At 40.5% G+C, this 17,958-nt stretch overlaps 1 protein-coding gene across 1 annotated transcript; it reads right to left on the reverse strand.

Moving 5' to 3' along the window:
* Positions 1-3,221: 3,221 nt before the first annotated feature.
* Positions 3,222-12,975, reverse strand: LOC141811363 (flavin-containing monooxygenase 5-like). The gene is made up of 10 exons (XM_074699393.1): positions 12,872-12,975; positions 12,506-12,645; positions 11,675-11,863; positions 8,273-8,438; positions 8,004-8,146; positions 7,704-7,900; positions 7,256-7,403; positions 6,892-7,099; positions 6,730-6,802; positions 3,222-4,501 (listed from the first exon to the last, which is right to left on the reverse strand). Exons 2-10 carry the CDS (start codon positions 12,638-12,640, stop codon positions 4,087-4,089), a joined length of 1,674 nt encoding a protein of 557 aa, XP_074555494.1. The 5' UTR covers positions 12,641-12,645; positions 12,872-12,975; the 3' UTR covers positions 3,222-4,086.
* Positions 12,976-17,958: the final 4,983 nt, after the last annotated feature.

Here is a 17,958-nt window from a genome sequence, read left to right on the forward strand (position 1 = left end):
AATGCAACAGAAACTTGACCAACTGACCTTTCTATGCTCATGCAAGCATCACCAGGCTATTCATACTCGGTGCAGTAGATGAGTGATGGTTTATGAATTCATTTGAGGAAGTTGTATGTGGACACAGTGAGATTAAAAGGTCAGAGTGCAGAGAAAATGTAAACTACAGTTACTGAACTTTATCAGACATATGCCAGTTATTAAATCTGGGCTTTTGGATTTTGTTCACTTGTTCTGCAGAGCAAAATGACTTTGCACTGCGGGCTACCATCTTGTTTTGTGTCTGCAAATGAAGAGAAGCAGACTGAAGTAAAAGACACAACAAAACCAAAGTTAAAAGCTCTGGTACAACGCAGGACTCTAGCCACACTTTGCAGACACCGTGTTATGTTAATGATAAATAGCTGCAAAACTGGATGGAACAGAGCCCAGCGATATCAAGGTTCAGCCTGCCTCCAGATAACATTTAGGAGGGTTCATTAAGTTTAACGTTTAACGTTACCGAAACCAGATCTCCAGGTCAGCCTGTTCTACCCTGAGATGAAATTTAGCAGAACTTGCGTGTTTCAGTTTATATCTCGACAGGATGCAGGAGAGAATTGTGCAAGAGGACTTTGGCTATAGTTCATTTCTATGGTTGGGATAAACACAAAACAATGACGTCCCAGAAAGTCTATAAAAAGTAGAGGAAAAGCGGGAATAGGGTCTGTCCATCTGGGTTTGTTCACAGATGTTAACTGTGTATTGTGTTTTAAAGAAAAAACAGCAAGAGGATAAAAACAGGATCCTGTGTACCACAGCAGTCAGTCACATGTGTTGTTCCTCTGATTGGGAAAACTCGTGATCTTAATTTCCTCTGAACCACTGAGTGAGAAACCCCCCTTATACAGTGTGTGTTGTAATAGAAATTATCTATTCAGCTCAAACTCTTTGGTGAAGAAGGCTGTAAATATGTTTTTTAATGCTGTAAAAGTCTGTTTTTTGGCTTGGTATGGATGGTGGCATATTGCATTCACACAAAAAAATCCTTCTCTTTTTACAACATAACTAACTTCTAAAACCAAGCATTTATATTAGAATTTCCTATTTTTATAAGATACTTTCCTGTAAAAACAAGATTTCCCATGAAACTCTGCTGCATGTTTTTGCCACTATGCTTTTTAGTGGGTTTTAGTAAATAGTTACATGTTTCTCAATAGAGATGACGTTTAAGATTTTCAGGGATTTACTTTACTTTTCAGATTTGATGAGTTTCTATCTCATCAAAACAGGAAAATCAAAAATAAATTCCTGTTTTTGGGCGATAGTATCTCATGAAAACTAGAAATTCTAAAATAAATAAATTTTGTAAAAACATGAAATTTAAAGATAAATAAAAAATCCTGTTTATGTAATTCAGTTCTGTTGCAAAAACGGGGGACTTTTTTTTTCATGTGAATGCAATATGCCACTGTAGGCATGGACGTGGTTCCCTGTTTTTCTGCAGCTAGCCAAAAGCCGACACTTGATCAACTGCAATTTTAAATATGATATATCTCTAAAAGTTTTCGTGAAATGGACATGAAAAAAAATAGCAGCGTAGTCCTGAATGAGCTACATGGTTTGAATCTGTTGAAATTTATTGAAGAAGCAAAATAAAACAGCGGGTAGAAGAAACAGAAGAAGATCAGGAAGTGAATGCCAACTGCTTTCACAGGTTATAACTACAAAACCTTGAGTTGAAACTACTAGATCAGTTTTAGAAAATCTTCTTTCTCCTAAAGTGTAGCCTGAGTTTATAACAGAAGAAGCAACAAACATCACAGAGGTCACTATGATTGATGTGCCTGTGAAATATGACACACAAAGACCAGTAAAGCACATGAGAAACTTAAGTGATGATGGAATAATGACTTATCATACACAAAAAAAAAATCTGTAAAAAAACGGTAAAAGCACTGGCAGCAAAGTTTCCAGACAAAGACTGTAAAATTACAGTCAAATCAATCTACAGTAATTTCCTGTGAAAAATACTTATTTTCCCATGTACAATAACAAATTTGTGATGTATAAAAACAAACTCCATACGTCAAACTAAAGATAAGTGTCTGCAGATTTACAGTATTAATATGTAATTTTAGAAAAAAATACTATTATTTAACAGATTTTTCCTAAATTACTACGGTCAAATACCTTCAATATAGTGACAATGCAAAGAGTTATGTAGAAAAATATTGTTATTTTACAGCAAAATACTTTTTGTTTTTGATGATGTTTTGTAACCGTGAGTGAGGAGGGCACACAGAGGATATGAGACTCTACTGAACATGAAAATATTGCACTGGGGGAACGTGTTGCCTGTGCAACACTGCATGGAGTGACTGTGTAATTCAAATACAATTTTTATCTAAAATTGAACTACATAGCAAAGACTATCATCACATCTTGTTTATTAAAAACAAAACACAATGTACAAATCACTGGGTACAGGGTTCGCCCAATGGAGCACAGACAGCCAGTCTGCCCCATTCTTTTTTTCAGGTTTTTACTTTACTATACAGTTACTATTTTTACAGTTATTTCACGTATTTCATGTTTTTACAGTGTTTGACTGTAATTATACAGTATTTGTCTGGAAACTTTGCTGCCAGTGCTTTTACCAATTTTATAAACGGTTCTTTTTGTTTTCTAAAGTCCTGTATTTTTTAGTTATTTTACATTGTTCTGCTTTTTTTTTTTTTTTACAGTGTTTGAGTGTAATTTTTCAGTATCTGTCCGGAAACTTTGCTGCCAGTGCTTTTATGGTTTCTTTTTACTTTTTTTTTTTTTTTTTTTTTTATTATCATTGAATTGCAGCCATGAGTGAGGAGGGTACAGGGTTCAGCTGGCTTGATAACTAAAACAACATTCCAGGATGTGATTTTAGAGATAATTTCTGTAATTATTCATTTTGTATAATGTTTTTGAAAAACAGAAAAAATACTTTCACAATCAAGGGTTAATTTTCGTAAAATTCTGATTCTTGTTTTTGACTGTGTAAAATTACTGAAAATATCTGTAAATCTACTAGCATTTTGTTGTTATATAAGAAAACAGGAAAAATCTGTTCAAAATTACTATTTTTCTAAAACATTGTATATGTTTGAGGCACCAGCAAGTGCCCCCCTGCTGGCAGAATGATATCTCTGCATGAAGAGGGAGCTGGGGCCCTCAAAGGCTGACGTCTAACTGAAACTGGCCTGGTTTGTTGGCATTTCGAGGCCTCCAAACAAACTCAAAACATATGAAAACATAAAAAAAATCAGACACAGAATGAGCTCCTCTGAGGTTTCACTGACTTTATTCTGTTACTCATTATTCAGTGAGCGCCTGATGTTCTCTTTCATAGGAAAAACCTTAAATCACCAAACTCTGAAAACCACCAGTGTTTTTGTCCCAGTGGAATTTGGCTCAAAGAGGAACACACTGTCACCTGTTAGGATTGTATAGAGCTTTTAAAATTATATCGATTTATCAGAAAAATATAAGAAAAGATGATTCATTAAGGAGTGATAAGAAATGTTTCTCTTACATCTGGAGGAAAAGCTTCTTCTGATTTGTCATAGTTTAAAGCTGTGATTGGTTTTTATTTGGCTCTGCAAAAAGCAAAAAAATAATGAAACGGAATCACTGACACTAAACAAAACAAAACTCATCAAAGTTTTGTATATTATCTGCTTTGAGTCACTTTTCCTTAACTACGCCTTACAGAAATCAACCATTTAACGCTTTAAAAACTCTTCTTCATATTGCACTGTTTATCTCTAATCATTGTTCATGATCATTGTTCAATCAATGGTTTTAAGTTCACTTGAAACTGGATTAAAAATCGTAAAGTCCTCTGAGTTTGAGCCAACACCTTGGAGCTGAACATACAGGTGCAAACTCATCACAAAACCAGTAAACGTTTGAACAGGGTATAAAACTTTAAATCCAGCTTTTCTTTTTTTTTGCTTTACTCATTAAAGAAAAGATGACAACATCTTTACAGCCTCCATCACTTACATGATCCCAGTTTAGTTAAACCAGTATGAAGCTGGTCACTGAGATAAACCAGACCAAAGCAGGTCACAGGGCAGGCAGGTAGCCTTTCAGGTGGCCCAGCAGCTGGGTGGGGTGTTGTAGGACAGCTGGAAGCCTGTCTTTGTTGGTGTAGGCGCCCATGCCCACAGCAGCAGCCAGTACCACAAAGGGCACCAGGAAGGATCGGCGGGGTTCTGGTTCCTGGCAGGGCCGGGTCTGCAAGGGCTTAGCCATTCTCTCCCACTGGCTGAGGATGGCTTGACGGGCCCCTGCCCACTTCCCTGGACCTTGGAGGCGAAACTGGTATGGAGTGCAGGGACCCAGAAGCACGCTCAGTCCTATCCTGGGGTCGCTCAGCAGCAGCCTGGGGATGCTGGGCCGGACCCCCACCAGCTTTGCAATCTCATCCATGTAGCAGATGTAGTCCACCTGGATGGTGTGCCTCTGAGTGTTCACGTACCTGACAAACAGACAGCAGGGTAACGTCAGCATGGGGCAGAGGGAATCTGCTAAGGCTGGGGCACAAAACAGGATCGCCATTTCTTCTACAACCCGATGGAGGATCAGTATGGCAGGAAAGAGTCAATTGGAGCACACATAGAACCACCCACGTTACTCTGTATCAGATTGCCTCTGACCAGAAAACAGTATGCATGTAGGGTGACCAATCAGAATGAAGGAGTTTGAGGGGGCCTTGTCCGTTCATTGCCCAAAGTCGAGCACGTATGGGGTTAAGGGAGTGACGGCTCAAATACACCAGATACGTCTACAGTCTGACTCAGTTGCGCTGTGTCTTGACTGCTTTCGTCAACTGACACCGGCTGCGTGTTCAGTCCATCAAGCTGCATGACTGACAGACAGCTGGAGTCACAGACTGAGGAGTTTGTGCTCTTCCCACTCCATTGATAAGTCTCTCTTCATTCATGTCGGGCTGTAAAACCTCAAACCTGTTGACTCCTGGTCTGACTCCGCTCATTATGTCCATTCGTTGTCGTAGTCAAGCTAAATACAAACTCATTTTCACACAATCTATTTTGAAAGTCACTGGGTGTTCTACACTGCATTTATGCGTCACAGCTCTGCGTTCGGCAAAAATGGAATGGCTGCATATTGCCTGCAACACAATGGACCAACCACGCAGACAGACTGCAACAGAACAGATCCAGTGTAAGTTGACACTTTGACATTGAATTTAATGGAGACCTACCAGTGTTTGCCGTGATGGAATGAAACACAGAGAATGACATTTTGCGCATGGATACTGGCCTTTATGTACGCTCAAACTGACACTTTCCTGATGCCATAGATCAGACTGTATTAGAAACATGGCGCAGATGAGATGATGGGTGGCAAGAGGATGCTTTGCTGCTTTTGCATGGTTACCACAGCAGTTAGATTATAAAGCATAGAGGAGGTATTCATGAACCTATCTGTGAACATTGTTATAGCTTCTTTCTACAAATAAATCTGTGCCAGTTTTCAGGCCGCTCCTGCTCCAGGAGTGAACTACACTCACATTCCCATTCAGGGGTCATACTGGTTCACACACAACACTGTTCAGATTGATAAATGCTGATCTGTGTGTTGATATATGATAACTTTGCCGTGTGCTTTGGATCGTTGTCCTGCTGGAAGGTCCAGCCACGTCTCATCTTCATCAGCCTGGTGGATGGCAGCAGATTCATATCAAGAATTTCCCCATACATGGCTCCATTCATTGCTCCATCAATTATATGAAGTTTGTCAACACATGAGATGAGAAACAACCCCATGCCATGATGCTTCCACTTCCAAGCTTCACTGTTGGTGTAGTGTTTTTTGGGTGATGTGCAGTGCCATTTCTCCTCCAAACATGGTCTGTAGTATGACAGCCCAAAAGTTCAATTTTGGTCTCATCTGACAAAACAACATTCTCCCAGTATTCTACAGGCTTGTCAAGATGCTGTTAAGCAAACTTTAAACCAGCTTCAACATGCCTTTTCTTGAGGAACGGAGTCTTGTGGGTCCATAGAGGCCATGGCAGTGGAGTGCATTGCCTTTTGTTTTCTCTGTAACAATTGTACCTGCTGCCTCCAAGTCTTTCTGGAGCACTTTCAGGGTGGTCCTTGGCTCGTTGAGAACTCTTCTGACTTTCTTTCTGACTCCCTGGTCAGAAATCTTGCAAGGAGCTCCTGTGCGTGGCCTGTTGATGGTAAGGTGGTGCTTCTTCCACTTGTGAATAATGGCCCCAACGGTGCTGACTGGAATATTCAGGGTGCTTTGATATAAGTCTGTAGCCAGTTTCATTCTGATGCTGAGCAACAATCAAGTTGTGAATGTCTTCAGAGAGCTCTTTGCCTTTACCCATCATGAGGTGTGTCGTATTTAACTGCTTGGTGAAAAAAACACCTTTTTTATAGGACCATCAATTTGCTCTAGCCCAGCTGATGTTGGTTTGCACTAATTGGAAGTTCAAGTAATAATTACTGACAGATTTCATTGCGTTATCACACTTCATTCCACATAACCATTATTATTTATGGGCCTGAACGTTGTGATTTCTTTTCATTCGCGGATTATCTGAATTAATACCAATGTCTGGTAGAAATTTTGTTTGAATTGCAGCTTTAGAAATAAATGTAATGAGAAAAAAGTTGATGCGTTCAATACTTATTTTCCCCATTGTAAATGAGTGAGCCTCTGCTGTACCTTTTAGTCAAGGTCTCCTCCTTGCTTTTGATGTCCTTCATCATGGCGGCCTCTGATGGGAGTTTAATGCAGCCTAAAGGAGAGATACAACGATGAGACACTGAGGACTCCTTCTTCCTCTGGTCCTGAAATAAAACATCTCAGAGGAAGAAGATGTGTTACCTTTAAAGACTCGTGTGGCCCACCTGGCCTGCATCTCAGAGATGGGCATGATGGCTCCCAGTGGCTGCACCAGACCAATGATGGCCAGCGTGGGGCGCTGCAGCTCAGGGGGGAATACGTATTTGTAGAGAGACGCTTTGTTGTTAGACACTGAGACGACTTGAGAGGCCAGGAACGGGTAGGAGAACTTGTAACCTGTGGCAAACACCTGTGGGACAGGCCACTCAGTCACACACTGCTATGTATGCATGACTGTGTGTGTGTGTGTGTGTGTGTGTGTGTGTGTGTGTGTGTGTGTGTGTGTGTGTGTGTGTGTGTGTGTGTGTGTGTGTGTGTGTGTGTTGGGGGGGATTCTTTAACCTACCACCAGGTCCACGTCCTCTACCACACTCCCATCATCAAACTCCACGCTGGAGCCCTGAAACCTGCGAATGTTGGGTTTCACCTGAACTGTTCCTGCCAGGATACGGTTTGGAAGCTCATCATTCAATGTGGGATGTTGACTGAGCAGCCTGACACACACACACACACACAAACACCATAACACATGAATAAATAAAAAGTGAACTGTTGTCAGACTGTTTTATGCAGCAGATTTTCTGAGGAGTGAGACCTCTTTCACTCCTACTATCCCTGCACAGGCAAACAGCACAGGTCCTTCCTCTGGTCCTGAAAGTCTGACTTCCTCTCTAAAGATAGTTCCATTTGTCTACAATCCAAGAATCAAACCCCTCTCTAATTCGGCGTTAGCTGTCTGCTCTTGCTGCAGTTTTGTTACACAGAGTTGTAAAACCACTCGATGCAACCCGTACCTGTGCTTTGGCTTCAGGCTGTACAGTGCGTGGTTAAATCTGCCGTTGAGCCGGCTCTCTATGAGTCCACAGAGGACGTTGAAGGGAAGGATAACCCTCATCATCTCCACCACTCTGTTAAAAACCAGGTCCCAGGGGATCCCATTGTCCCAGAGACGGTTCATGATCCAGGCCCCACGCCGAGTGCTCAGGTACAGCTGGGGGAAGAAAAGATGGAAGAGCTGAAAGTTTAGAGACCCTGTTTATTTGTAGAGTCAGTGGTTTTATTCTAGTTTTAGAGCTGTCTGTTTTCTCACACACCTGTTTGGTGACTTTACTGAGCTCCACTGCGATGTCTCCTCCAGAGTTTCCTATCCCGATCACCACCGCATTTTTGTCCCTCCACTCCTCAGGAGTCTTGTAGTCCCTGCTGTGGAAGTATTTTCCTGTAAAGGTGTCGATCCCTGGAAAGAACGGGTGGATATTAATTGGTTTCCCTGGAGCAGCTTCATGTTGACACCAAGCTGTGTAACTGCACTGTTCATTACACCCTCCATCCTGCTTACAGAAACCTGCAGCTGTGCTCCTACCTGGGAAGTCCTTCAGAGGCAGGTTGGGGTTGCAGTGATGTCCGATACAAATCATCACGGCGTCAAAAATGTGATTCTCCTTTTCACCATGTTTGTTCTCTGTCACCACCTCCCACTGACCCGAGTGGGCGAAATCGGACCTCTGCTTCACCTGCAACACCTTGGTCTGAAAGAGAGAGAAAGAATAAAAAAATTAATACAATGATAAAGACTGTAAACAAAAACAGATTTCAGACTGTAGACAACAGCCGGACTACAGAATGTCAACAACCAACAGTCAGCTCATAGTCCGTAAAACCAACAATTATTTAAAAAACTGTAAACAACCAACAGTCATATTGCAGACTGTAAAACACTAAAATCACACCCTGTAAACAACTGTAAGACTATAGAATGTAAACATCCAAGTCAATAGACTCTGAACATCAGTCATATTATTGATTGCAAATAACAGTCTGACTACAGACTGTAAACAACAACCAGATTACAGTCTGTAGACAAACAACAATCAGATCAGATTAGATTAGATTAGATCAACTTTATTGTCCTTTGCAGGAAATTTGTCTTAGACAGCAGTACTACTGGCCTAGGACGCAGTACAATACACAACCAAGACAAAAAAACAAAACAAAGCGTCCAAAACACGAAAAGTAGCATCAGCGGTACTACTGTTCAAATCGCCAGCTGAGCAGCGCAACCGGAAGTAAAGCTCAAAGACATTCAGCAGTCAGGTTAGAGCACCATGCACCACAGTCAGATAAAAACAGGGCAGCAGGATCTTCATTCTACACCCACACTGTAAAAAAAAAATAATAAAAAAAATCTACTAGCATTTTGTTGTTGAATTGAAAACAGGAAGAATCTTTTAAAAATTACAGACCATTTCCTGTAAAATTGCATTTTTTTTCAACTGCAGATTTTTTTTACTTCATTTTTAAAAGGAAAACAGTTTCTGAAAACTTCAGAGCACTAAATATTTCTTTTCCTTTTCCATTGAGTCTGTACAGAAATATGTGTTAAAGTTCAGTCTATCAAATGTGTATCATTTCAATACAAAACTTTTTAAAATCCACATTAATGATTATTTCTCACCAAACCTTCCTGACCCCATCCTTCTGTATGCTCTCCAGATCAGTAATTTATAATTCTTTCCTTTGTCACAATTTTATTGCTCTGGACTTATTAGACTTTTTAAATCACCATAGAAACTGGGCTCACTCAGTGTGATCAAAGTCTTCTTATGGAGGAAACCCAACTTAATTTTCTTCATCTGCACCGACCCTGTGTGTCAGGTAGAGGAGGGTGCTGCTGTCATTCACAGAAAAGATGCTCAGTTTTCAACCTCTGAAGTCACTTTATTTCACTCAAGCAATCCATGTTCCCACCCATTTGAAAGGTCACACCCTTGATCTGGTTTTATTCCAAGTTCTCAGCCCTTACAATTTTCTTAAGAACGATATCTGTGTGTCAGATCATAAACTGCTTTTATCACCTCCGCCAAGGAGGTTATGACAATCTTAATATGTTCGGTGGAGTCCTGCACTTTCTGGGTGCTTTCTAGATTAGAATGGTTTTATTGCTTTTACCTGTTCTTATCAACACACTGATCCTTCCCTGGAATTGTAACCGACCATCCGTTGCCAAGTTTTTAGAGCTTTCTAACACTGCTTCTTTAACCGCTTTTGATACCAGTTTTAATACAGAGGACCTGGTTTCTCATTTCAGCCACACCTGTAAGACTGCCCCTGACACCAGGGCCACTTTCAAACTCAAATTAACCACAACACAACAGCCCAAACAGGGACAGAAGAAGAAAAGAAAGATACTGCGGAAAATGGTCTACATGTATCTTAAGGAATTTGGATGAAAACTTAAAGAAGCAAGAACATGGTATTAATCCAACATAATTTTATGTAACCACTCCAGTCCTAGGATTTTATTTAAAGTTATAGACCCTGTTAGTAATCCCTCCTTGTCCCTTCCCAGTGATGTCTCTCAGGAGACTTTTGAGAGATTTCTATGATTTTTTTACAAACAACATAAAGGACATCAAGCCTATTCTATCAGAAATTCGGCCTCACATTAATCCAGCTGGTTGCAGCCTTGACGTTATCCTCACTAGATTTCTTAGTGGTGTTAATGACACAGTTAGGTCCTGTATTTTAGAGATTATGAACAGTTCACTTTTAACAAGTCACTCTCCATCTGGTTTTAAAAATGCTATGGTCCACCCTCTTCTAAAGATACCAATCTTAACCCTACGGTTCCAAGCAAGTATAGAAAAATCTTTACACTTCCATCTTTATCCAAAGTTTCAGAGAAAGTAGTTTTATCTCATATTTTAACATTTATGAACCAAAATCACACCTTTGGGGAATTCTAGTCTAGTTTTAGCATAGGTGTTTGTGTAGCTTTATATGTATTTTTCTTCATGCTCATATTATTTGCCCAATGTTTTTATTCTTTTTATCTTGCTCTCCCACAAACCTCTCCCTTTTTTTCAAAGTAATGTGATGTCATTCGTTTATTTTATCTTTTTATCTTTTCATCTTTTCATCTTTGGCTGCACGGTGGCGCAACGGTTAGTGCTGCAGCCTCACAGCAAGAAGGTCACCAGTTTAAATCCCCACCTCAGCCGATGGGCCTTTCTGTGTGGAGTTTGCATGTTCCCCCTGTACATGCGTGGGTTCTCTCCGGGTACTCCGGCTTCCTCCCACAGTCCAAAAACATGCTCAGCAGATTAATTGAACACTCTAAATTGTCCAGAGGTGTGAGTGTGTGTGAATGGTTGTCTGTCTCTATGTGTCAGCCCTGTGATTGACTGGCGACCAGTCCAGGGTGAACCCCGCCTCTCGCCCAATGACAGCTGGGATAGGCTCCAGCCACCCGCGACCCTGAACAGGATAAGCGGTTCAGAAAATGGATGGATGGATGGATCTTTTCATCTTTAGTGAACAATATCACACTCATTCACCACATGCCTCCCTCTGTTGAATATTTCTTATCCCCCTGATTCCCTGCTCTGTTTTTCACTGTCAAAGCACGTTGGTGCTTTAATAAATAGTTATTATTGTCACAGCCCAAAATTTAACAACAACCCACGATGTAACAATGACCCAAAATGTAATTTAAAAAATGTAATAAAGCATGAAACGCAACAAAAGTGCTTAGCCTGAAAAATGTAACAAGTTGATAATTTTTGGCAAAAAGTTGTTGGGTTTTGTTGATTTTTTCTTTAATATTTCAAATATTGTTACATTTTTTTTCTTTCTTTTTTTTTTTTGATCACACTTCAGGCTCAGAGCGTTTGTTACATTATGGGTCGTGGTTACATTCCAGGTTTTATCAGGTTGTCACCTGGGTAAATAAAAACTTTACAAACTAATTGTGAAGTGTGCTTACGTTGAAGCGGATGTGTTTGGTGAGCTGGAAATGCTCGGCGTACATCCTGAAGTAGTCCATGATGAGCTTGTTGTGCATGAAGTTGGGGAAGTGTGCCGGGATGGGAAAGTCACTGAAACACATCATCTCCTTGGAGGTGTTGATGATGACAGAGTGGTAGATGCTGGCTCTGTCGGGCTCCGGGTTCTCCTGCAGGAATAGTATGATCATCACCATGCAGAGACACACACACACAGACACAAACACACTGTTCAATGTGTGCTGATGGAAAAATCAGCTTCTTGGACTATAATCTCTCTGAACCAGGCTGTAAACATTTTAATCTCTGCCGTAATGGTCAGCTTTCTTAATGGCCAAGTGTACTCTTGATGCTTCTACAGCCAGCCCCCTGTGGACAGTCAAGGTACTGCAGTTTTTTTTACACTCATGCACCAGTTTCATTTTTTAGGACTGGAAGTTGATATAGAAGCCTATTTCAGCCAAAGTAAAAAAAAAAACAAAACAAACATATTTATTACACCCTCAACTTCTATCTCATAATTTTCTTTCTTTTCTTTTTTTTGACGAAGGCAGGTCCCCTTGTTTTTCAGTTTTTACATGGCAGAAAAAAAGTTTCTTAGAAGCTTATTTTAAAAATTTTAGACCATAATATTTTTTTTTGTAGTTAGTAGTCATCTCAAAGTTGTGTTTGTTTTTATCTTTTTCCTTGGTTGAGCCATCAGAGGTCATTTTACTGTTCTGGTGTGACCTCAAACTGTGTCAATGCAAAAATGAGTGCTACAGACAAGCAGTGTCACAGACACACTGACCTTTACACACACACTCACGTACCTTGAACCTCCACAGACCCCCCATGTCATCGCTGCTTTCGAAGCAGACGGGCTGCAGCCCCTCATCCAGACAGCACTTGATAGACACCAGACCTGAACTTCCCCCTCCGATCACCGCCACACGACGAGCCATCATTCAGCCTGTCAGCGAGGAGACAAATGATAAAGATCTTTATCTACAGAGGACATGACACAAATCTAACCAGCTGCTAGCAGCACCAAGCTGGAGCCTTTTCCTGCTCCGGAGTGCTTATCAGGAGGCTTTCTGTGCAGAGAAGCATGCAGTGTCTGCAGCAGTCTGCTCCACAAAGCTCAAATTAAAAGTTATTCACTTCTCTAAAAAGTTTTTGCCTGTGTGTGTCCTTACCTTTTAGGGTTGCAGGAAGAAATGACCTGTTGGTGCAGTGAGACAGATCAGAGTAGCTGGAGAGACAGAGACAGAGACAGAGGTCGTATAAGGTAAGAGTTTGTAAATCAGGGCAGTGTGGGAAAGGCAAACACGACGTCATCTGCACCGAAAAAAAAAAAAAAGTGTTACATAAAGTGCTGAGAGGACACACACACACACACACACACACACACACACACACACACACACACACACACACACACACACACACACACACACACACACACACACACTGTGACATGCTTTACTGATTTTCGAATCCAGGGGAAATTTCTGTTACAAACTGCTATAAAAGAAGTTGAATATTGTATTTTTTTTTTTTTTATTTCACATCATTTTCCTTTCACTCAACTCATATCTTTATCAAAAATACAAAATTTGAAAACTTTTTACATCATTAAAGTGGTAAATGTGATGCAGTTAATTGGGAGTTACCTAATTTAAAAACAGACAGCTGATGTTAAAGATGCTATGAGGAGGATCTGTTTTAATCCATCGCCACCTTCTGGACTGGAGTGTCACACACACTGTTGTAAAGATGTGACTTTTAACCAGGTGTGTGTTTGTTTTGGAACAAAGTTACTTTGTTCAAGTCAACTTTTTACCAGATACAAAGCAATGAGGTACTGTATTTATCAGTACATTTATGAAGCGCTGTTGTTTTAAGTGTGAAAATACAAGCAAACGTAAGTTTTTACTGCATGTCAGTAGTCTGCTAATAGCAGCCCTGTGCTCTAAGACATGTCTATAATGTGTAATGTTAGTGAATCCTGGTTATGTCCTGCCAGTCATCTACCAATCAGAGCTAACGTAACCTCACTCTTCATTTTATTGATAGACTCTCAAGTTTGAACAGACCACTGCAGAATAACTGCTGACTGTGGGTTGGAATCAACATTAGCACAAACAGTTTAGCCCTTTTAGCCTTTAGCTCGTGCTCTATCACTCTCCTGTTTATCTTTCTTCTGCTGGGCTTCCTATCAGAAGGTTTTCATGGTAAACATTGGATTATAGCCAATTCTATTATAGACTAGAACAGTGTGTTACACATTATATAATTCAGTCAACAGATCACAGCGTAATGGCTCACAGAAGCTTTGAGGCAGTTTGCCTTGATCCAGATGTTTTGTGAACTGGCCACATCAGTCTTCACAACCATGAGAGCGCTAGCATACCAACACAGAATCAAATCTCCAATCAGCAAAACATCAGCCCGTGTCACAGTTATGCCAAGAAATTTTGTCCATATTTTTGTACGTTTTTTTAAGTGTGACATATAGGTCACAAAGCTAAAATCATAATGTGGTTATTTCCATGTCTCACTGGTATTTTGGCATCAAACACGAGAAGCGCGAGAGGCAGAAGGGTTCAAATAATCAATTTTCTGACAGTTGTGCTTCTTGTTGGAAACAGGTAAAATTTCACCTTTCTTATTTGACCTACATTCACAAAAAAAAAAACAATCTTACCCCACTGTTTTACCTTTTACCCATTTCTGCACGATCATTGATGAGGAAAGATGAAAAGGGAAATGTCTCTGGGTTTGGCCACGCTTCCCTGACAACAACACATGCTGGGTGAGTTCATGAAATCTGGACCCTGTCAATCTATTTCAGAAACCATAGAAAGTCTAAAGGCCTTTGCACACCTATGGCGATGTGATAAAAGATGGCATTAAAATGCGAAAAAATCCGGAGGCGAATTTTGACATGTCTGTCTATTCACATCAGGAGCAAACTCCTTCAAACGTTGTCTTTGTGATTTTATGTCTTTTGTCATAAAAAAACGGGTGCTGGGACACAGACACAATCAAGCTGTTTGTCATATTTAATGTTTTTGTATATGATGTGTTGACAATGAGCATTTTGATCGGTCAGATGTGTACTCCTCACAAGCAAAGCTTTGGAAAAATCAGTTGCTCAGTTCAAAAAAATAACAGCGGCAATTTCGCTTAGCCAACTAAAGTAGCTGGTGTGGAAGCTTGCTTGATAAACAGTAGGTTAAAAAAATTCAAATAACATGCAAAATATTTGCACCAAAAATACCCGTCTGGTGTGCAAAGGGCTGAACATTTTTTCTAAGCATGTGGGTGAAATCATCTTGGGGTGGTGTCTCTTCACTGGCTGTTTACAGAGCTGGAGTGTTATATCATTCCTGTTTCTGGGGGAGTGAAGCACATGCACTTCTGCTCTCTCACGCAAATCACCATCTATGGAGAACACTCTGATACACACACACACACACACACACACACACACACACACACACACACACACACACACACACACGAGTGTGTCCTGCATATTTTACATATCAGTGTCTGTTTTTCTCTGAGTTTTGCAATCACCAATCTCTGTTTCACAGGCTGTAAATGTCAAGCACTCACACTTTGTATTGCTAGAGGCTTGAATTCTTTGAGCAGTAGTTACAGCAAAAGTGTATAACTGTATAACTATAAGTAAGTATAACGCAGAAGCTTAACATTTTATCAGTGAACATCAAGTTCCTTTGTACAGGGTAATCTGTAACGCAGAAGCTTAACATTTTATCAGTGAACATCAAGTTCCTTTGTACAGGGTAATCTGTAGCCTCCCTGGAGCTGTAAACCATTATTTATTGTTAATCACTATGTACCTCCATGAGCACATTTTATTAGTATCAGCATTAGCAAAACACATTTACAATAGCTTAATATTCTATCATTGTTATCTTGCAGTTTCTGATCAAACTCAAAAATCATGGCTCTAAAATTGAGCAGTAAAACATTTTTTTTTTTTTTTTTTTACCGACAAATGTCAACTAGCTAAAATTGTAAATATTCAATTGCCCTATTCACAGTAAAATTGTCATTTGAAGAAGACAAAGAATGAGATGATCAGATCTCTGGCTCCCCCTGCTGTTTGACTACATGAACTGTAGATGCAGGATTTGAGGCCTGTCAAGATGAATAAATTTCTGTGGAGACAAGATTTTATCCTTGGGAATTTGTATCCCATCCAAAACACAATTTTATAAGCAGTAGAACATGTGTTTTCTATAAGATTAACAGCCAAAATAAAAGGAAAACTGATGACATGAAGATGTGCATTATGACTGTATATTAAAGGTTCTATTACTAGAAGATGCTGATTTAGCTTTTTCATTAGCCACCAAATGTTGATATTCAATATTTTCAGTGCTAGATACAGAAATGATCAAAAGTTTAGTATAAGATTTGAATCAATGTTATTTCGCTTATTCATAAGTGCATAATTGTGGACATACAAGGACATACACATTAGTATAGTTTACTTTCAATTATTTCTGAAACACATCATTGACAATCTACTGCCCTCCTGTAGGAGAGCTGTGTTTTACCCCGTGGTACATCCTCTTCCTGCTCTGCAGGGGGCGATAGAGACACAAAGTGGATCTATCCAGCATGAGTGTACAGGTGATCTCCACCACCAGCAGAACTGTGAAGATCCTCATATGACATCTGGGCCCTGTTCTACGAAGCAAGTTCAGTCTAGCGAGATAGCCTTGGAGCTACCACGCTGGACTGAGCGCGGTAGCCGGCAATCTCGCTACACGGTTTTACGACGCTGGTTATCAACCTCATAAGTGGATCCAGCAAGGCAATGAGCGCGTGCACACATATAAGGCGGAGCCCGCTGCATCTGACCAATCACGAACATGGAGCAGTCTGGAGCGTCAGAGCAGGCCGGAGAGAGAAGGACCGCATACTTCATTCAGGAGGAGCAGGAGGTGATCATGAGGAAGTATGACGAGCGGAAACATGTAATTAACGTTAAAAGCAGCACCGTCGCTGCTGCTAAAGCACGGAAGGAGTGCTGGCAGAAAATTGCTGACAGTCTAAATGCGTAAGTGTAGTGGTGTAGTGCAAATAAAATATTTTGTGCCATTATCATCCTGAAATAGCACTGTTCACCATGCACTTTTACTGTAACATGCAACATATCTAATTTAGTTCTTACATTCATTTATTCATTTGTTCATTCCTATCGTGTTTACATTTTTTGTGTGATATGTAGCCCACATGAGCCCTACATGAATTCCTGTCACAATTTTAATACGGGCAATAAAATATTGTCATGGAACAGAAGTGTTGGCATTGAAGATCTTATTACGGCAATGAGAGTTCTTCATTCCCTTTAACTACCTGTAGAAAGTGTCATGTACTACCAGCCCCTCCCTGGAAAACTGGTAACTTTCATAAAGGTGGTCATCTGAAAAAGAGAGTGGGTCTGGCTCTGATGTCCACGGGATCCTCTTAGAACGGACAAGCCATTTTTTCGTGAGGGCTCATTGGTCAGTGGGCGGGGTTTTAATAGTCCGCGAGTTCAATCTGGAACCTAACCTGCCCCGGAGCAGGTTAGCCGTTCAGTGTAGGTTGCCATGGAGACTCGCCTCGCTGAGGAGTGATCCCGTGTCGTAGAACAGGGAATCCGGAACCTATCCTCAAAGCTACCTCGCTAGGCAGTAATCCTGCTTCGTAGAACAGGGCCCAGAACTGCTGAACTTTGTTTCTGTACAGACCCTTGTCATTTGTTCGGGTTGTCATTGGGGTTGTTGAGACGGTTGTTGTCACTGGAGTTGTCATAAAATTTGTTTTAATTGGGATTTTCTTTAGGGTTGTCACTTGGGTTATCATTATAGTTGTTGTCATTGGGGTTGTCATAATGGTTGTTGTTACTGGGGTTGTCATAAAAGTTGTTTTAAGTGCGGTTGTTGTGATGGCTGTTGTTTTCTTTAGGGCTGTCATGATGGCTTAAGACATTGTAGTTGTTCTGGTGGTCGCTGTCATTGCTGTTGTAGTCATTAGGGTTGTCCTGATGGTTGTGGTTGTCATCAGGGTTGTTCTGTTGGTTGTTGTCATTAGGATTATCACGATGGTTGTGGTTGTTATGGGGTTGTTGTGATCGTTGTTGAAATTGGGGTTTTCGTGATCATTGTTGTCATTGGGTTGTTCTGTTAGTTGTTGTCATTAGGATTATCATGATGGTTGTGGTTGTTATGGAGTTGTTGTGATCGTTGTTGACATA

This window comes from Halichoeres trimaculatus, unplaced genomic scaffold (assembly GCF_033239565.1).
Source record: "Halichoeres trimaculatus isolate MK-OKI-2021-1 unplaced genomic scaffold, fHalTri1.1 fHalTri1_scaffold_22, whole genome shotgun sequence".
Classification (NCBI taxonomy): Eukaryota; Metazoa; Chordata; class Actinopteri; order Labriformes; family Labridae; genus Halichoeres; species Halichoeres trimaculatus.